The 21,422-nt window shown below is 39.9% G+C and overlaps 2 protein-coding genes across 3 annotated transcripts; one reads left to right on the forward strand and one right to left on the reverse strand.

Annotated features, from left to right (window-relative positions):
* Positions 1-533: 533 nt before the first annotated feature.
* On the forward strand, positions 534-4,513 carry LOC110528403 (zinc finger protein 578-like). Its single transcript, XM_021610444.2, has 2 exons — positions 534-824; positions 1,436-4,513. The coding sequence occupies exons 1-2, from the start codon at positions 638-640 to the stop codon at positions 2,422-2,424; spliced, it is 1,176 nt and encodes a 391-aa protein (XP_021466119.2). The 5' UTR covers positions 534-637; the 3' UTR covers positions 2,425-4,513.
* Positions 4,514-6,208: 1,695 nt separating this feature from the next.
* Positions 6,209-10,841, reverse strand: LOC110528404 (SUZ domain-containing protein 1). 2 transcript variants are annotated; one of them, XM_021610446.2, is made up of 4 exons: positions 10,544-10,841; positions 9,786-9,835; positions 9,416-9,685; positions 6,209-9,326 (listed from the first exon to the last, which is right to left on the reverse strand). In XM_021610446.2, the coding sequence occupies exons 1-4, from the start codon at positions 10,592-10,594 to the stop codon at positions 9,212-9,214; spliced, it is 486 nt and encodes a 161-aa protein (XP_021466121.1). In that variant the 5' UTR covers positions 10,595-10,841; the 3' UTR covers positions 6,209-9,211. The 2 variants fall into 2 exon arrangements, with proteins under 2 accessions (XP_021466121.1, XP_021466120.1); XM_021610445.2 differs by lacking the exon at positions 10,544-10,841 and adding an exon at positions 10,402-10,529.
* Between the last annotated feature and the right edge of the window lie 10,581 nt (positions 10,842-21,422).

Raw genomic sequence — 21,422 nt, forward strand, 5'->3', positions numbered from 1 at the left:
TGTTATTTTTTATTATGCATTTTCCAAACAATATCATTAGATTCACAACTCTAAATTGTCTTCAAAATGCTAAACTGTGACCACTGGGTAGATATTGTTCAGAGTGTGTATGGTATATCTACAGCCTAATCTGAGTGCCTTAATAATTTTATACAGTCCTGGAGTTATGCTCATAGAAATAATAGATTTCTATTGTTATGCTACTTGTGAATGTGAATACAACTTTTATTAAATAGAACAGGGCTCAAATTATATTTAAAAAAAAAAGTAGTTTCTCAATGTACCTTTATGTATTATAATTGAGTTTCTCAAACTTTACCTTTAGACACATTATATTGAGATGTAGGATATTTCCCATTACAGCAAAACTTTTGGTGTAATTTCTTAGCATATTCTTTGGGACTCCCATGTTGGTGCCAGGTGGAGATCGTTCAATTCAAATGCGCAACATCTCCAGTACAGCAGGCGGCGACACCTACCTCGTTTACCGATACGTTCGCGTTATTGACACAAAAGGGGAAAGTAGCCTATCTTTTGCTGTCTCGAAAGGATGGTCGCTTGCTAGGTACATAGACACCACGTTAGCAGCACATAGCATAAACGTGTTAATTTATTCTGTTCGTCATATTCCCTCAAAATGTCTAAAATGCAGCTGTTACAGGATTATCTAAACGAGCGATTAACAGCGGTGGCTGTTGAGATATTTGGGGCTGTGGAAAATACCATAGCAGAGTACCAGGAAGAAATCTCCCGTTCAAATGAGGAGATTGAACGTCTACGGAGGCTGCTGGATTTGGTTTGCAAACCTGACATACAGAGACCAGGTGAGCAGAGCCATATGTACTTAATAGATGGCTCTGGTAGTAATGACCGCCGCTAGATCAATTAATGTGATTGAACCAGCCAGGCCTGGCAATCAACCGATTTGTAGATATTTTTCTGAAAATGAATGTTAATTTGAATTTGGCACATAGAACTACAGCGTTCACCAGCTTGTAGTCCTAAAAACCGGTCCCGTTCGTTGAACCATTCCTATGGGGAAATAATAGGCTTTTGGGATAAACGCTGAAAATAGGGCCAGAGGTTAACACAGGCTTGGGAGATCGTATGTTTTGTTATTTGAGATAATATCAGTCAGTTAACATGAACTTTATGAATTATGAACACTTTGGGGGGGTTTATTACATAAATGCTTCAAAATGCACAAAAAGTGATGTTAGCTGATGAAGATTATCTCATAGAACTAAACATAAGATCTCCTAAGCCTGTGTTGACCTCTGACCTTATTTTCTGCATTTACCCAAAGCCCCTACAAAAACTCCATTCATTTTCCCATAGGTTTTATCCAACTAACCATGGCGGAGTTAGTGCCTACAAAAAGATGCCATTACTATTACTCTCTATTGATGACTAATTAGTTATCCAATCATCTCAGACACCCAGCAGCTCATTCTCCTTGTCCCTGAAGAGGAGGTTCTTGCTGAGAAGCAGCACTGTGAGCAGGAGTGGAGCCCCAGTCTGGGCCAGGAGGACCCAGAGCCCACTCAGATTAAAGAGGAACAGGAGGAGTTTGGGACCAGTCAGGAGGAAGAGCAGCTTCAGGGGCTGGAGTCTGATATAAAAGAGTTCATGTTCTCTCTTCCCTGTGTGAAAAGTGACTATGATCAGGACCCTCCTCAGCCCTTATATCTTTACCAAAACCAGACAGTGGAGAACAGAGAGGGGGACTCTCTTCCCATCAAAACAGAACTTGATGGGGAGGGCTATGGAGTATATGAACCAAACAATGAATTAAATCCCTTTTCTCCAGTAAATTCAGATCGTTCTGCAGCTCATATTGGGAACAGTGGCAATGGGGTGGACAGTGGAGGACTAATGTCACAGTTACAGCCACTCAAATCAAAGACAACATGGACAAATAAAGTACAAAGCTCTATTAAGACCAGGGAAGAGTTGAAAGTTCCATTGAGGGCGGCTCACTCAGGGGAGAGACCACACAGGTGTCCCGTCTGCAGGAAATGCTTTCTGAAAATTAGCATTTTAAAAACACATCAGAGAATTCACACTGGGGAGAAACCATATTGTTGCAATGTATGTGGCAAGAGTTTCAGAGAGAAGAGAACCCTGACCAGTCACAGGCTGACTCACTCAGGGGAGAAACCATATCAATGCAAAGAATGTGGCAAATGCTTCAGTCAGAAGAAAATCCTGACCATACATATGCGGACGCACACTGGAGAGAAACCGTATCAGTGCAAAGAATGTGGTAAATGCTTCACTCACAGTGGATCCCAAGCAGCACATTTGAGGATTCATACAGGGGAGAGACCATATAAGTGCCCTATGTGTGTGAAATGCTTCAGAACAGCAAGTCATCTAAAACGGCACCAGCGAAGTCACAGAGGAGAACAACCACATTGTTGACATTTTTTGTAGTAAACGCTTCACTTGTAAGAATAACATAGGGCTAGATTCTAGCAGAGCCGCGTTTGCCGACATCCGCATAGCAGTTGTTTTGGCGGTGTCGAGTTGGAACTGCATTAAGAGCTGTGAAATCCACAAGCGGCTCCTTGTGTTGCCTTTTTGCAGATGCTGGCATTGGATGCAACGAAACCACACCCTACTTTATATCCGACAAGTCCCATACAGCCACGTTACAAATTTAAACACTTGAATGTGTGATGTTCTATTGTCTACACTTCAATTAGACTGATACGTTAATTTATACATAAATGTGAAATATTTGTAATTATTAATGTAAAACAAGTATCGTATTCTGAAAGTATTTTTTATTTATTTTACTGATAAATCCCCTAATCCCAAATGAACATGAAAACATGCATTAGCCTGCCGTTATTTCTAACATCAATAGAGCCTACACTTTATCGCCATTTTTCAACCTCTAACGTGTTGTCGATAATAAGGAAGGGAGATGTTGGTGACACACAACAGTAGCTGCTCACCGATTTGTCAGCTCATATTGCAGTTACACCGGCAAAACGCAGGTTAACGCCCAAAGCCTCGATCTAGTTGAATCGAGGCCATAGCGTACCGGTGTGTGGGTTAAAAATGACAGATTGGGACACTGATAAGTGCCTAAATTGCAACGCATTGGCTGTACAGTAACATGCTATACAGGACGTCAGAGCACAAGCGTGGTTCATACACATTCTGACAGATGACGTTTCAGGAATTTTCCATGACTTATAACCAAATTTCCATGACCAATAATTGGTGGCATCTCTATATAAACATAACAAATGTGGTATTGACACTAACCAATGTGTCAAATAATACAAAGCTTATTTACAACTTATGACTCAGACAATATAGTTTGATTTAAAATAATAAACATTGATGAATACATTTTGTATAGCAATACCTTAACAGATACAGAGAAAAATATGTTTAAAAAAATAATACATAACAAGTGTATTATTTGTGTCTGAAAGTCCAGGAGTTAAACACTCTCTCTCTAACACACACCTGAACACAACCCTGAACAAGTTGTTTGTAAATTTAACTTGCTATTCACATTTCTGACTGTCCATGAGTTAATCTCTCTTTCCTTCTTCTCTCTGGTTTGTTCTCCTCTTCTCACAATCTCCACATACTGTTTTACGTGCGGCCAGAGCAGTGGTCCGACACATTTCCGTTTTCCATCCATCGGTACATGCAGAAGTACATGCTGGTGCTACAATCTGTGGCTCTTACAAAGTCTTTTATGTACAGGGCAATTGTGAAAAAGCCAGTAAAGACTTGTGTTCTACATCCCAGTCAGCGGCTTTGCATCCATTCTGGAATGAGTAATGCAGGATGTGCAATCCACAGGATTTAATATTGATCAGCGATTTGTTGACATCTCAACATATACTTCTGGAGTATGTTGAACACAGTGGTGGTCTGTGCCATTTAAATTGAGGGAGGACGATTATTTGTTTTAATGAGCATGGCCATATTTCTATTACAGCATATTGGATTACTCTCATTCATATTCCATTCACTCAGCTCAATGTAACATCGACTTTTCCCTATAACCATCATGAGGTTGCTACAACCTAGCCAATGAATGAAAGTTTGCAACATACAGTGAGGGGAAAAAAGTATTTGATCCCCTGCTGATTTTGTACGTTTGTAGGAGTCATACTACAACATTTTTTTTTACCTACTTAGGTAACTTGCAAATGCTTTGTTGTCTGAGTGAGGGAAATGTTGTAAATAAAGAGGACTCGATGTGTTTTGAAAGATGAGATGTTGAGGATGATAAATACCGCTTTGATGTCATATAAGCAAGCCAAACACACATCCAAATGTGCACTTCACTTTTCCATATCATAAAACTCATGAAACTTAGTGCTAACGTTTTTGATAACTATGTTTGATGTACAGTTATAAGGCTGTATCACAACCGGCCGTGATTGGGAGTCCCATATTGCGTTGCACAATTGGCCCAGCATCGTCCGGGTTTGGCCGGTGTAGGCCGTCAGTGTAAATAAGAATTTGTTCTTATCTGACTTGCCTAGTTAAATAAAGGTTAAATTAAACATTTGTGGGTGTTAGGAATTTTATGAATAAATGACTAAACAATATCCCCATTTTAAATAGAACTGTAACTAAGTCAACTTCTACTCTGTTTTATTATATCTGATTAACAATATGAATTCATGAGTGAGGGATTGTGGAGCATGTAACAGGGGGTAATTACATGAAATAAATACCATTCCAGCCAGGTTGGAGAAGATTGGAAGTGTTGTTTTTTTTTAGGAAGCAGAAAAGGTCATAAACCTATGGTTGAACCGACTCAACTTAGCTCTGGAATGTTCAGATAAGGCAGTGTGTGTTTTCTCAGGTTTTCCATTAGCTGGAACTGTCTGCTGAATGGTGATGGATGAAGACTTCAGAAGGTTTATCTCGAATCAACTTTTGAACTGTTGGGAGAAAGAATATTTTATAACCTATGACGTCATATTTTGTATATAAACTGTTGTTCGTGGTTACATGGCAGTGCGCTCCGAGAATAAATACTATTATCTATTTTTGATAAGACTGGTCTCTGTCTATTTTATGCAAATAAGAATCTTACAAATTCTCATAAAATAGAATAAGTGAATTCAATTAATGAAAACATATTGGAATAATGAAATTATACCAACAGTGGGGAACACTCACCTGAATGCACGTGTGACTATTCTATGCGCACCAAACTTATGATCTGCTTCTCTGAATTGCCTTGTGAACGCCTAACACTGTAAGATCATATTTTGTAACTTAGCTGGCCATGTCGGCAATAGAACATGCTTTCAAATAATGCCCACCTAACCAGATTGAGATTTATAATGGACTATTTTTTGGAATGCGCAAACAACAGCATGTGTGTGATACTGTATCCTCCTCATACCTATTAAAGCAGGAAGCACCAGTGACTCGGTCTATAAAAAAGTGGTCAGATGAAGCAGATGCTAAACTACAGGACTGTTTCCCTATCACAGCCTGGAACATGTTTCGGGATTCTTCCTATGACATTGAGGAATACACCACATCAGTCACTGGCTTTATCAATAAGTGCATTGAGGACGTCATCCCCACAGTGGCTGTACTGTACGATATACTTGGATGTGTACTGTCAGCGTTTGTTGCTGGCATGTCATGCTTAAATTTGCTAATGAAAAAATAATTAAAGTAGTTGGCAATATCAGTGGGTTGTGATGAATGAGCCATCAATCAAATAATGATGGAGCGTCACCTGGAGACACCATTTAGACCTCTCACTCAAACTCTTGTAATTTTTTGGGGTCATATGTTGCACCTACCCCAAATTGCCATGAATATTGTTATGTTACTGAATGTATCCAGTATTTTCAGATTTTGTTATCAACAAATGCAGTGAAAAAAGTACAGTAAATGTAAAATTCACAAAATCAAGTGTAATGCTTGGATTCAGTCCTCAACTTTAGTCTAATTATTTTCCCATAACCTCCAAACGGTTCCCTTTTAATTGCTACCATCGTTATCCATATGCTCTTCATGTTTATTCTGTAGCCCTATAGGCCAATTCACGCAAATGTAAAGGGTTAACTGAGCATAAGAGGATGAACACAAAGGGAGAATCATGACAGTGCTGCTTGAGAAAATCTTACTCACTTTTAGGAGGACCTTTCCATAGTAAAACACTGTCATACCCTTTCTGAGCATGGCACAGAAGTGGATAGGAGTTTATTTTTGCCTAAATAAAAATTTACATCCTTGTCTTAAAGGGGCTAAAAGTTCTCAGAATAAGTTCTCTAATTACTGCAGTTTATTCAAACAAAATAACAGAAGCAATATATCCAGGACATTAGACTAGAGAGAGTTAGGCTAGACAGGACAGTTACTGTAAATTACAACCAAGGAGACATACATTAGGATGACACATTTATAGATCATGCTCAGGTTTGTAATAACAAGACGTGTCAAGTGCTTACTGTATTAAAGGCTATTTTCTCACTGGAAAGATCTCTATGAAGGAAAACAATCTAATTTGAAAGCCACAACAGCCCAATAAAATTAGGGAACATTTAATCATACATGGAGTTGTTACTGCCAAGGTTTAAATTTGAATAATTTCAAGCATTAGCCTAACTGAAAGTAAACAATTGTTTTGTACCTGAATAGAACTTCAAAAGCACAGCTCATTGGACACTTAACATTGACAACCATGGTCACATTAAGCATTTCTGAAATGCAATTAAATGTGTCAGTTGTGCAGAATGTCATTCACATATGATTAAGAATTCTGTAATAAAATGTATTTGAAATGCTTCCTGTAGACATTGAGTTATGGGCCGTTTACGGTTAAATTCTCAGCTATACATGGCATCTGTAAAACTACTAATATGAAGTTAGTCCATGAACATATCCCATTTTATAAATAAAATGCTGTACACCAAACGTATTTGCAATTTTGTGTTTCGCTTGTCAATAGGTTTTTATTAAAGGGCATGAAAAAAAATAAATCATTACAGGCTGATTTGTTTGTCTTTCCATGTTTCCACATGACAGAAGATCCTCATCTCTTCATTGTCACCCATAACCGATGGTTACTGGAGCTGCGCAGGCTCAAATGCAGGGGTGAGGTCAATTCAGTTTACAATTCATATGGACTTAAATAATTACATTAATTCACTTTCTGAATTAAACCCAACACTGATCAGGAGGATCAGAATCCTCCATGGCTAGTCTGCTCCCTTCCTTTTCCAGGCTAATCTCTGATCTGGCAGGTGTGGAAACTGCACTCAGGGGGTTGTACAATACACCTGCGTTTCACCACCATATTGCTTTCAACTGTCTAGCCAACTCTGATCAATAATCCTAATAAAGGATAAGGTTAAAATTACTTTTCAAGTGGCCCAGATAACATACTTTAGGTATACTCCAAATAAGAACCAGATCATACCCAAAAGAGGTTACCGTATGTGACTTTCTTCACAAAGTAGACTATACAACAAGTCCAGTCATTCACCATCTCTGGGATTACAGTTGAGCAGACCCACGATTTAGCTTGTCCAGCATTAAAACCTCCCTGAGAGAGGGGCCAACAAAACCACCTTCCCGGGGTTCTTAGGCTGGCCAAATAACAGACATGAGGCAAAGGGAGTTAAAGGTGAGAACATAAAATTAGGTTTAAAAATTAAACAAATCACAGCATCCAAGAGCATTAACCTGAGGTGCCTTGGTAACTGTGGGGTCCAATATGAAACCAAAGAATTTAAGGCATTTTGAGTTTACACATTTAGTATGGTTTAAAAACAGCCAAGATGTAGTTTGTCATTTCATTAACAAAACTAGACAGATTGAAAGCTATGACGTCCCACCTCCGCTGGGGAAAATTGGGTTTCTGTTCAACTTTGGCACTCTACTTAATAACATTGCCTTCTAACCAAGCAAATTGCAACATCCTCATCAATCTCTCGCTCACTCTATTGTAGTCTTTATTCCAACTTGTCTTTATCATCCTCTCTCCAAGTAAGGCAACCCTAGAGAGGGACAAAAAGAAAGACGGGACAGAATAGAGACACTGCTTAAAACACTCCTCCAGCCAATGGCTTCCTATTCAAACAACTCTTAATCACCAAAAAAAAAAAAAAAGAGGCTTTGGCCTACTTATGCTCCTTGTAATCTGTGGCCCCTCTTTCTTGGTCGTCTCTCTGCACAAGAAGCAACAAGGCCACTCAGTTTGAATATTTTTCAGGATGACTTTTTTGGCTGTCTATAAAATACAGTATTTTATTCTAATCTCAACATATACTTAGTATATTTTAATAATGGCTACTACTTTCAATGACCATGTGTATAAGATCCTATAAAAACATTCAGCGTCACTAAATTGTATATTATATAATTTGTTTTTCTTCTACTGTATATCATTGCCACTTTAAAAACAGATTAATAAACAAAAGCATCTAGATGCAAGAAAGACATTAACCTAATAATTCCAAATGCACCCTTCAGTTCCTGCCCAGTTTTTAAAAACAGGAAAATAAAACAAACCAGGAAAGTTATTAAAAATTGAATTAAAAACATAACAAATATTAACATATACTGCCCAGGCAGATGGCAGTTTAGCTAGAGAAGCCGCGTTTTCATATTGATTTCAGAATTATTGCTTGAATATGCCAACACGTCTTAGTGGCACCTTGTCACTCCCCTGCTCTATCCATGGCCCTCATCCACGCATGTCTGTCGATAGGTACTTTCCCCTGGCCACCTTGAAGTCCCACAGACTCAGTCTGTCATTCACCTGGAGGGCAAGGCGGGCATGCCGCGGACCCTGGAAGACCCTGGTCCTCAACAGAAGAGGGGCACTGAGAGGGGCATTGGGAAGCTTAGGGTGCATCATGGGAGATATCACAGTGTATGGAGTCCTGAGGCAAAGCCCTGGTCAGTGTGGGACAGACAGGAGATCTGACCAAACCCTCAGCAATCTCCCTGCAACCCTCCGCGCAGGCTAGAAACAGGGCAGAGGGCAAAAGGCAAAGGGCGTGCCAACAGTCAGCAGAAAGGGGTGGTAGGGATACTTAAACTCATTCTGCGAGCCAATAATTTGTCTCTATTGACCATCTATCATCACCACAACTTTTACATTTCATCCCACCACTCTGCTCTTCACGCACCATGCTACCTCCCCTTTGTCCTCTGCACACCATGCCCCCAAGAAGAGACGATGGATCCTCCTCTATCTGTAGCGACGGAAGCCTAAGGTACCGTCTGGGCCTGTGGGTTGGCGGATAACGTGATTGTTCAGACTAACCAGTTCTGGTTGTGGTGGTTGGGCACTCACTCGCACTGGTCTAACAGGGAGAGACAATGAAATATACTATAAGTGATTGAGAAATGGCTAGGTAATATGTTTATCTACCATTGAGTGTAGGTGTCTCACCTTTCTGGCCTGGGTTTGTCCTGAGGCGTTTCTTCAGAGCTAGCACTACCCAGAATCCTCCTGCGGGCCTCGGCATACTCTGCCTCCCGCTGGGCCAGTGACTTCGGCTGCTGGGTGGGGCGGTTGGATGAACCAGAGGACCCCAAGGAACCATTACTTGAGGGGCGCTTCAGAATTCGGATTTGAGGTGGGGGGGCTGCAGGTAGAGATTCATCCTGGATAACCATGGCAGTTCGTATGGGGGAGCTACCTGAGCTGATGCTTGCTTTCCTGAGGGAAGGGGCAGAGTTTGTATTAATCAACAAATCAAAAGTTGTGTTGTATAGCCATAACGTTATGGTTGTTTTCAGTAAGATTTTATTTCACTCACTTTGCTTTCTGGCTTATCTTCAACTTTGCCTCAAGTCTTTTCACAATTTCCTGAGAAACAGGAAAATAAATACATTTTAAGTCTTCATTCAATTATTCAGTGAAATAATAGAGCAAGAGACTGACAACGTTACATTTTTGTGATGAGCTGTGGGTGAATGGGTAGGTGACAGGAGACTTGACGTGCCATGATTTGACACGGCATGCTAACTAGTTCCGTTGAATTCCAGTACTCAAAATTGTGTTGAAATTTGAAAATAGTCGCAAATTGTACTTTGGCTAAGCCAATTAGCGGATTTTAACCTGAGAGAATACAGTATCGGCTACAGTAACTTGCTTGTTACTGTAGCCGATAACCAACTGCCAGGGTACCATGGTAGTACAAGCGACACTTTCCACAACCTGGCTAGCCAATTTCCACAACCTGGCTAGCCAATTAGCTAACGTTAGCTAATTTCATAATATTAACTTGCCGCTATTTAACTTCAACAGCTGGCTGTGGACTCACTTTCTCCACTCATCGACTACAAAAAAAACATATGACATAGCTAACGTTATGTTCTCCCGGCCAGGCCTTTGCAACACAATACCCCGGCTAAACTTGGGCCTGTAGCTACCGTTAGTGGAGCCTGGCTCAGCCATGGTGACAGGCTGCTCACTTCAGATTCCTCATAAGGCATTGAATGTTCGACAGGTCAAACACACACAGGTCATGGCCTAAAAAAAAAAAAAAAAACTTGTATCGATTTTCTTCCTCACCCCGCTGTCTGCAGCTTCCTCCCAACTTTCGCAAACCTCTTCATCTTCCATAATACAGCGTCCAAGTCAGACACGGTAGCCTTAGCGTTTACAGTTCTTTCACAGACAGACCAATGAGCCAGATATTTTACCGGATGTATAAACGTGAAGCATCCGGTTGGCGTTTCCACTCACGACCAAAAATAGTGATGAGAGGAAGCCCAGTGGACTGCATTTTGTAGACTTTACTCATTGCCAAAGTACAACAAAAAGCGTTGTTTAGGAGTGCAAGGGATAATTGATGCAATGCACACGCGCACTTCACATAGTAGGTGTTCTTCTTCGATGATGTTTAACCGCGGTTGGCATCCAATAAATGTTGCATTACCGCCACCTATTGGACTGAGTATACCTCCCTTATACTTTGCTACAAAATCAAGGAAATAAATCTCCAGAACCCTACCATCTAACCCTACACTCATTAAAAACTCACCACCCTAACTCCACTTTTTAAATATATACACTGCTCAAAAAAATAAAGGGAACACTAAAATAACACATCCTAGATCTGAATGAATGAAATATTCTTATTAAATACTTTTTTCTTTACATAGTTGAATGTGCTGACAACAAAATCACACAAAAATTATCAATGGAAATCAAATGTATCAACGCATGGAAGTCTGGATTTGGAGTCACACTCAAAATGAAAGTGGAAAACCACACTACAGGATGATCCAACTTTGATGTAATGTCCTTAAAACAAGTCAAAATGAGGCTCAGTAGTGTGTGTGGCCTCCACGTGCCTGTATGACCTCCCTACAACGCCTGGGCATGCTCCTGATGAGGTGGCGGATGGTCTCCTGAGGTATCTCCTCCCAGACCTGGACTAAAGCATCCGCCAACTCCTGGACAGTCTGTGGTGCAACGTGGTGTTGGTGGATGGAGCGAGACATGTCCCTTAGGCAGGTTTATTTTTACCAGGCTTAGCATTCCAAATAAAATGAAATATTTTTTGCTCATATGATTTTAAAAACGAATAATCTAGAGTAGGCAATGCCATTAGTAAGTAAGTAAACTGTGATAGGACCAAAGAGTTAATCAATGTAATTTTTCCATAAATAGACAAGTATTTACCTCTCCATGGTTGCAAAATCATATCTATTTGTGCTAACTTTCCATTGAAATGAATTGTGGTAAGTTAATATATATTTTTTGAGATGTGAATACCAAGTATGTTTACTTCACTATTCAAACATTTTATTGGTAAACTACAAGGTAGTGTAAACCATATATTTTTTAACGATCCAATACGTAATATGGTACACTTGTCATAATTAGGTTTTAATCCAGTGAGGCTAGAAAAGTGATCAAGATCTTCAATGAGACTGTGCAGGGATCCAGATTGCAGACTGAAGAAGAAACTAGAGTCATCAGAATACATTGACACATTTGTTTTTATCCCCTGGATTTCTATCCCCTTGATGTTCTTGTTGGATATAATTTTAATAGTTAGCATTTCAATGGCCATAATAAATAGATATAGAGACAACGGACAGCCTTGTTTTACTCCTCTTAAAAGCTCAATACTTTCTGAGAAGTAACCACTGTTTACAATTTTACCTCTAGGGTTTCTGTATATAACTTTAACCCATTGTCTTAGAGATTCACTAAATTAAAGTATTCCAGGCATTTATATATAAACTCTAATCGTACTATATCAAATGCCTTTTCAAAATCTTCTATGAAGACCAGACCTGATATCTTCAGTGTTTCATAATGTTAAATTGTTTCACGTAATTGTCATATGTAAAAAAAAAAAAAAAACTGTCTGATCAGGGTGAACAATATCTGGTATAACCTTTTTTATTCTATATGCTATGCATTTTGCCAGGTTCCCAATTAGAGGCAGCTGTTTATCTTTGTCTCTGATTGGGGATCATATTTAGGTAGCCATTTTCCCATTGTGCTTTGTGGGATCTTGTCTATGTATAGTTGCCTGTGAGCATTATATTAGCGTCACGTTTCGTTTGTTCGTTTTGTTGTTTTGTTCTTTAAAGTTTTCTATTGCAAAATAAAGTATGGAAACATACCACGCTGCATCTTGGTACACGCCTTATAACTATCGTCACAATTACGCTTGATCGTTCTTGAATAAACACCTCAATTTCTTTTATTTTTCCTCTAACCTATTTTGTGCCTCTATAGTACAGTTTCCATTACCATCTACCTGCGCTGTTACTTCCGCTATTTCATTTATTAGTCTAATCTCTTTTGACCTCAACTGCTTTTGTTTTAATGAGTATTGTATTGAATGGCCTCTAAAAGTGCATTTGAAAGTGTCCCATACAGTAAGGGGATCTACTGTATCTATGTTGTACAAAAAAAGTAAATTCTGAATTATTTTGTCTTAGTTAAGCATAAATTGTCATCCAACATACTTGGATTAGTTTTCCAATATCCCCGTCCACGTGGAAATTGTATAAGAGTTTTATGGAAGTCAATTAGATGGTGGTCCGATCACATTTGGTCTCCTATTAATAGTTTTTTTTGCAAGAACGAGACTAGGAAGTAATCAAGACGGCTGGCTGGATTAAGCCTCCTCCATGTATATCTCACTAGGTCAGGGTTTTCAACCTCCATATATCCACTAGTTATAATGTATCCATGATCTTTGTAATCTCCTTAAGTGCTTGAGGGTGATAGCTTGTAGAATGATTTCCTTTACGATCCATTGAGGTACTTAAAATCGTATTATAATTTCCCACCATAATAATACATGATTTCGTTGCTTGTGAGCTAAAAAGATTATTATACACATTTTAGAAAAGTGTGGATCATTCTTATTTGGCCCATATAGATGAATTAGCCAGATCTGTTTTTGGTACAACAGAATATTTAAAATAATCCATCTTCTTTGCGGATCTGTTTGCGCAATCGGATCAAAAGTTATATTCATGTAATCACCCCTTTTGAGTTTCTTTGACCATGACAAAAATATATTTCTCCCTCCCAGTCCTTTTCCCACCCAACCTCATCTATATTTGTAGAATGAGTTTCCTGTAAACAGTAGATATGATATTCTTTCACTTTTAGCCATGCAAAATTTGATCTTATTTGTTTATGATCTGCTAAGCCATTACAATTATAACCTACTTGCTATACTTATTTCCCCACTTACCATAATAATACCCAAGTTTCAATTATACTTACCACAACCAATGTTTGTAAACTTACCATTCAAAAGCACCATGATGATTTAGTGTCTATATAGTTGTACCATAATAATTTGCACTGTTAAGCATACTGTATCTGCAACTTTGTAAACCTCCAATTGTCCTAATATTCCACCAACTAAAACCTCCCCCCATTTCTAGGTCTGTTGTCACTAAGACAATCTCCCTGACTCATGGCGCACCTTTGCGTCCTAAGGCAAACCCTTGGCCGTCAATTGGCGTTGGCCAGAGGCTGAGGGAAATATGGGCAGTCCCATGATAATATAATGATCTATGAGGATGCCAAAGAGAACTAACCAAATAACATGTTAAACAGTCAGGGGAAAAAAATGTAATAATAATAGTTAATATGAATATAAATAATAACAGCGCAATCTTATACATGCATGCTAATATTTCAAAGTCCTAGCAAGGCTATAAGCATGTCAGCCCAGCCTGCTCAGTTCATTGGATTCAGTTGTTCGTAAAACAAAATAAAAAGAGAAAACGACCTAAATATATCCAGCCCAGAAAAACGCACAAAAACGCACGAAATTTGCTGAAATGCATTTTGTACATATATTCACGAATTGATTGTGAGACTGTGTTGATATATCACAAGACCAGTCCTTTTTTAATGTCCATTACATGCAATCATATTTCATGTAGTCCTCATTATATCCTGTTATATCTCGACAAAAAAAGGAAGAAGGAAAAAGGAACATAGATTCTAACGGCCGCTAATGACTGCAAGGAAAAATTCGTCTTAGGTATCACATTATATCCTGTTGTATCGTGCCATGGCTATGCCAGAGCCGACCGCAATGGGAAGGCATACTCAAATTCAATCTCACAATCGATTCCGACACAGCCACCGCACGACAGCCAAGAACACATACAGTACTGACAATCAGGAGCGAGTAAACTTGTAAAACTAACCCTCCCTCCATCCTACACATTATGTTTTTTATTCCAGGGTCGTTGCTCTATCACCTCGGCTGTTTTACACCTAGGCCTATATCATTAGGATCAATAAAATAAAAGGTATCATAAATAGCTTATATAGAAATATATAATATAACTTCCTCTCACTTTGAGAAGTGCTTCCATAAGCCAATTATTGTATTAGTTCTACCGTTAACTTTAATCACTTTATCCCAGTGTTAACCAGCCCACACACACTAGAGACAACAACCCTGTTGACAATACCTAATCCATCCATTTGCCGGTGTGTATCGGAAGAATAATAATCCTTTATATGTTTTATATTGACGTTTATGTTTTAAATTTAAAAGGGCAATACCAATTATTTTAGGCTCGTATAGGCCTATTCCAATAAAGAACCTAGGCAGGTTTTTAATTATGTAAACCTTTATCCTAGCCCTATAATACATCTATACATATTTATTATCTTAAAAGCTAATCATTCCGATTCACATCGGCGAACAAGGGCCGCACTATATAAGAGCTTTTGTCATAATATACACGACCTCTACAATTAGGACATACTGTATCATATTTTAAACAAAAACAAAAACTACCTTGTTATTTCTAATGTACAATCTTCAAATTAAATACATAAAAAATCATAAAGTAAAAAAAGGTCAGCCTTACCCATCCTCGCTTTCCCCTGAATCAAATCCTGATATTACGTCCATATAGTGCAAACTTCCATATTGCCTAAATAGTAAAAGCATAAGTTCATCATATCTATTCTGCATTGCCATAAATTCAACCTTATTTTAAGTCCACATAGTCCACGGTTCCATAATGCATGACTAAAAACAAAAAAAGTAGTTAATGCAAAAAATGTTGTTGTAAAAAAACAATTAATCCATATTTGTACTGTGTAATGCGGTGCAAATATGTATCCGGGACTACTTCAACGGGAGGTAGCTATCACTCAAAGCCACGTTGTAATCTTCGAGTCCTTGAACATTTGATTATTTACTTATAATTTATCGACCACTAGACGAATATTCTGCTTCTCTGCTCCGAGGCTATTTTCATTTTGTATTGGGTTAGCATAGCTACGATCAGACGGGGACCTTCCCTCTACTCTGCCACCAAAACGATGAGTTATTTGAAAATCAATTGTTTCCACCCGTTCGTCCGTCATCTTGAGATTGTGTATTATGAACACCTTGACTATTTCCTCCGTTGGCTGATAGTTTTCGTTTCGAATAGGCTACTTGATGGCCAACAGAGGCAAATGTATCATTCTCCAAATGTAATGTCAGTTTCATTGAGGCCTTTTCCCCATTAAAATAACCACCCAAAGCAGTCTTACAATTTCCATTTCACATTTCCACTTGTGCAGCCCCCGAGACCCAAGAACTGAGAATGCATAAAACTCTTAGCTTGATACCGTTTCCTTTAAGCAAAGTAAACATTAGAACGAGGTTCAAACAACCTCCAAGCGAATTTAGTAAATTTCCAGTGCATTGTCTACATTATTTATTGATGTGCATCAGTTCATGAGTATTAATATGTTTTACAAAAAAGGGTTGGAAATAGGTGTCTCCATAATGACAATCTATACTGAGCAAAAACACAAATGCAACAACTTTTAAGATTTTACTGAATTACAGTTCATGTAGCACAGCCCCGTAGCACTCACATCCGTCATCATGAAGTGCTTTGAGAGACTAGTCAAGGACCATATCACCTCCACCCTACCTGACACCCTAGACCCACTCCAATTTGCTTACCGCCCAAATAGGTCCACAGACGATGCAATCTCAACCACACTGCACACTGCCCTAACCCATCTGGACAAGAGGAATACCTATGTGAGAATGCTGTTCATCGACTACAGCTCGGCATTCAACACCATAGTACCCTCCAAGCTCGTCATCAAGCTCGAGACCCTGGGTCTCGACCCCGCCCTGTGCAACTGGTGGTGGTGGGTAGGCAACAACATCTCCTCCCCGCTGATCCTCAACACTGGGGCCCCACAAGGTTGCGTTCTGAGCCCTCTCCTGTACTCCCTGTTCACCCACGACTGCGTGGCCACGCACGCCTCCAACTCAATCATCAAGTTTGCGGACGACACAACAGTGGTAGGCTTGATTACCAACAACGATGAGACGGCCTACAGGGAGGAGGTGAGGGCCCTCGGAGTGTGGTGTCAGGAAAACAACCTCACACTCAACGTCAACAAAACTAAGGAGATGATTGTGGACTTCAGGAAACAGCAGAGGGAACACCCCCCTATCCACATCGATGGAACAGTAGTGGAGAGGGTAGCAAGTTTTAAGTTCCTCGGCATACACATCACAGACAAACTGAATTGGTCCACTCACACAGACAGCATCGTGAAGAAGGCGCAGCAGCGCCTCTTCAACCTCAGGAGGCTGAAGAAATTCGGCTTGTCACCAAAAGCACTCACAAACTTCTACAGATGCACAATCGAGAGCATCCTGGCGGGCTGTATCACCGCCTGGTATGGCAACTGCACCGCCCTCAACCGTAAGGCTCTCCAGAGGGTAGTGAGGTCTGCACAACGCATCACCGGGGGCAAACTACCTGCCCTCCAGGACACCTACACCACCCGATGTCACAGGAAGGCCATAAAGATCATCAAGGACATCAACCACCCGAGCCACTGCCTGTTCACCCCGCTATCATCCAGAAGGCGAGGTCAGTACAGGTGCATCAAAGCTGGGACCGAGAGACTGAAAAACAGCTTCTATCTCAAGGCCATCAGACTGTTAAACAGCCACCACTAACACTGAGTGGCTGCTGCCAACACACTGACACTGACTCAACTCCAGCCACTTTAATAATGGGAATTGATGGGAAATGATGTAAATATATCACTAGCCACTTTAAACAATGCTACCTTATATAAATGTTACTTACCCTACATTATTCATCTCATACGCATACGTATATACTGTACTCTATATCATCGACGGTATCCTTATGTAATACATGTATCACTAGCCACTTTATACTATACTATGCCACTTTGTTTACATACTCATCTCATTGTACATACTGTACCCGATACCATCTACTGTATCTTGCCTATGCTGCTCTGTACCATCACTCATTCATATATCCTTATGTACATATTATTTATCCCCTTACACTGTGTACAAGACAGTAGTTTTGGAATTGTTAGTTAGATTACTTGTTATTACTGCATTGTCGGAACTAGAAGCACAAGCATTTCGCTACACTCGCATTAACATCTGCTAACCATGTGTATGTGACAAATAAAATTTGATTTGATTTGATTTTGTGTTGTGTGACAAAACTGCACATTTTAGAGTGGCCGTTTATTGTCCCCAGCACAAGGAGAACATGAGTAATGATCGTGCTGTTTAATCAGCTTCTTCACAACATTTGAGAGAAATAAGGTTTTTAAGAGAAATGTCATGGCGGCTGCGGTGCAATTTACCCAAAAACCCTCTTCACCCGCGACATCGTTTACAAAGTAGATAAATTTGGAATAAAAACCAAGAACATGGCACCACTGAGACCACTTCTTGTTACCTTCATCGATTCCACATCACCGAAGTCTGTCTTCACCCACCCTGAAACAATGGATCTGCCAAAAGACAAGGGTCGGAGTAGGCGTTCCCTAGCGGAAATATGCAAATAGATAATACAACGTGCCAATAGGAACTCACTATCTCGTGTTTGATTCTGCACCACCAACTACGCCAATATACCACTACTTCATAAAAATAAAAATCACCACCCTACTTCACTACTTTTGATCCTAACTGATCCTACACCTGGGAGGATTGGACTCTTTCGTTAAAGCTCCCTTCCACACTTAAAGGTACAATATGTAACTTTTTGGGAAACCGACCAAAATCACAAAGAAATGTTAGTTATAGAATTGTCATTCTCAGTGAAAGCAAGTCTAAGAAGCTGTATATATGTTTTCTGTGTGCACTGTTGCTATGCTTCCAGTTCTTTAAGTTACATCAGCTTCAAACAGCTGAAAACACAATATTTTTGGTTATGAACAGATATTTCAAAGCGCTTTAGATGGTATAATGATGGCTTGTTTTGGGATTTCTACATAATGCAGCATGAACTCTTCTGCAGTAAAACCTTGTACACCCAAGTACTTCTCTGCAGCTGCCATCACAACATCTATTTTCTATTTTCTGGCAATGAATGCTAAAAAGCCAACCTTACTGAAGCACAAATTCGGATCACTCTGTATTGGCCTAGGCCAGTGTTTCTCAAAGTCGGTCCATTTGTTTTTTTCCATAACACAACAAAGCTGAATTAAATGATTAAAGCTTGATGATTAGTTGATTATTTGAATCAGCTGTGTAGTGCTAGGGCAAAAACAAGACATTTACCACTTGGGGTCCCGAGGACCAAGTTCAGGAAACCCAGGCCTAGGCCTACTAACCCTTGACCCATGATCCTATACTGTCATTACTGCCTCAGCACAAGACACCTTCTGTTCGACAATGACCCTGGCAACCTCAACCTGTCTCTCTTGTCCCGGGCACTTCTGAAGCCCAGCAACATTGACACACACAGTTTTTCCCACCGATTCTACACATTCCTTTGTCCCATGCCATGCTGCACACTTCTACACTTCACAGTTCACCATAACAACGGACACTGAAGCTGGGTGTCTGCACTCATGCGAAATAAAAAAAGAAGCACAGTCCGTCACTAGCATAGACTTCGATGGATATCACATTAGGGCGTCTGTGAAAGCATGGGCAGCGCCATTGAGGCCATCTCCATTTTGAAGTCGTTCATTTTCTTCTTCTACTACTTCTATGAGTTGGCAAATAAACTGAAAAGGTGCATTCTACCACTAGAGTGTGTGATTTGAACAGGTATAAAGCCAAGTTGGACAATTTACTATTTACTGCCACTTGCAGTTATGCTCACAAGAATAATTCAATGGCTGATCCCTCCTGATGATCCGGATGGAATCATGGGATCCTTCCTTAACCCATAGGAAGTCCCACCAAGTTGACCACTTCAAAATGGTGAAAGTCCTCAATGGCACTGCCTATGCTAAAATTAGGCTTTTGGGAACTCGAGTCCCCTATCTACATCTATGGTCATCAGCAACCTTCTCTTCTTCATTGTTTTTTTTCTCCCAAAGTTATTGGTGCATTACCGCTACTGTGCTGGAGTGTGTGCCAGAGACAGGGAGGAACTAAATCAAATCAAATCAAACTGTATTTGTCACATGCGCTGAATACAGGAAGTGTAGACCTTACCGTGAAATGCTTACTTACAAGCCCTTAACCAACAGTGCAGTTCAAGAAGAGTTAAGAAAATATTTAACAAATAAACTAAAGTAAAAAATAATAAAAAGTAACAGAACAACATAACAATAACGAGGCTATTGTTTAAACAGGGCGTACCGGTACCGAGTCAGAGTGCGGGGGTACAGGTTAGTTGAGGTAATTTGTACATGTACGTAGGTGTGAAGTGACTATACATAGATAATAAACAGTGAGTAGCAGCAGTGTACAAAACAAATGGAGGTGGGGTCAATGTAATAGTCTGGTGGCCATTTGATTAATTGTTCAGCAGTGGAGCTGTGAAGGAGCCTTTTGATCCTAGACTTGGCGCTCCGACACAGCTTGCCGTGCGGTAGCAGAGAAAACAGTCTATGCCTTGGGTAACTGGAGTCTCTGACAATTTTCTGGGCTTTCCTCTGACACCTCCTATTACTGTATATCCTACCTGCCAGCTCAGTTTCTCTAAGAAAATAAAACAAAAGATTGGATACTGTATCAACTCAATAAACTCTTTACACTTAATTCCTGTATCCCATTTTCTCTCATACATATTCTCAATCTCTCTCCCTCCCATACCACCCACACTGTATCAACACATGCTCTACAGTTTATATTTCCTGGCAATAATCACACCTTCCGGTTGAATGTTTTCCTATCAGATTTGATTACTTATTCAGCCAAATGTGACCCAGCCTAAGTCTTGTAAAGTCTTCTGTCTCGTGCTGACTTCCTCCATCCCCAACGTTTCCACAGTTCTACAGCTGCATCACCGCCTGGTGTGGCAACTGCTCGCCATCTACCCTACAGAGGGTAGTGTGTACGACCCAGTACATCACTGGGGCCAAGCTTCCTCCCATCCAGGACCTCTATACCAGGCGGTGTCAGAGGAAGGCCCTAAAAATGGTCAAAGACTACAGCCACCCTAGACATAGACTGTTCTCTCTGCCACCGCACGGCAAGTGGTACCGGAGCACCAAGTCTAGGTCCAAAAGGCTCCTTAACAGCTTCTACCCCTAATCCATAAGACTGCTAGACAGTTAATCAAATGGCTACCCGGACTATTTGCATTGACCACCCTCCTTTTTTACACTGCTGCTACTCGCTGTTTATTATCTATGCATAGTCACTTTACCCCTACTTACATGTACATACAGTTGAATTTGGAAGTCTACATACACCTTAGCCAAATACATATAAACTCAGTTTTTCACAGTACCTGACATTTTATCCTAGTAAAAATTCCCTGTCTTAGGTCAGTTAGGATCACCACTTTATTTTAAGAATATGAAATGTCAGAACAATAGTAGAGAGACTTTTTTATTTCAGCTCTTATTTCTTTCATCACATTCCCAGTGGGTCAGAAGTTTACGTACACTCAATTAGCATTTGGTAGAAATGCCTTTAAATGGTTTAACTTGGGTCAAACATTTCGGGTAGCCT

Source organism: Oncorhynchus mykiss, chromosome 7 (assembly GCF_013265735.2).
Source record: "Oncorhynchus mykiss isolate Arlee chromosome 7, USDA_OmykA_1.1, whole genome shotgun sequence".
NCBI classification, from domain to species: Eukaryota; Metazoa; Chordata; class Actinopteri; order Salmoniformes; family Salmonidae; genus Oncorhynchus; species Oncorhynchus mykiss.

Bases quoted from the DNA above. Each gene is read 5' to 3' on its own strand.
- LOC110528403 (XM_021610444.2), top strand. From the start codon at position 638: ATGTCTAAAATGCAGCTGTTACAGGATTATCTAAACGAGCGATTAACA. The intron at 825-1,435 runs GTGAGCAGAGCC...CAATCATCTCAG, and splicing joins ACCTGACATACAGAGACCAG to ACACCCAGCAGCTCATTCTC.
- LOC110528404 (XM_021610445.2), bottom strand. From the start codon at position 10,464: ATGCCTTATGAGGAATCTGAAGTGAGCAGCCTGTCACCATGGCTGAGC. The intron at 9,686-9,785 runs GTGAGTGAAATA...CCCTTCCCTCAG, and splicing joins AAGATAAGCCAGAAAGCAAA to GAAAGCAAGCATCAGCTCAG. The intron at 9,327-9,415 runs GTGAGACACCTA...TCTCCCTGTTAG, and splicing joins GACAAACCCAGGCCAGAAAG to ACCAGTGCGAGTGAGTGCCC.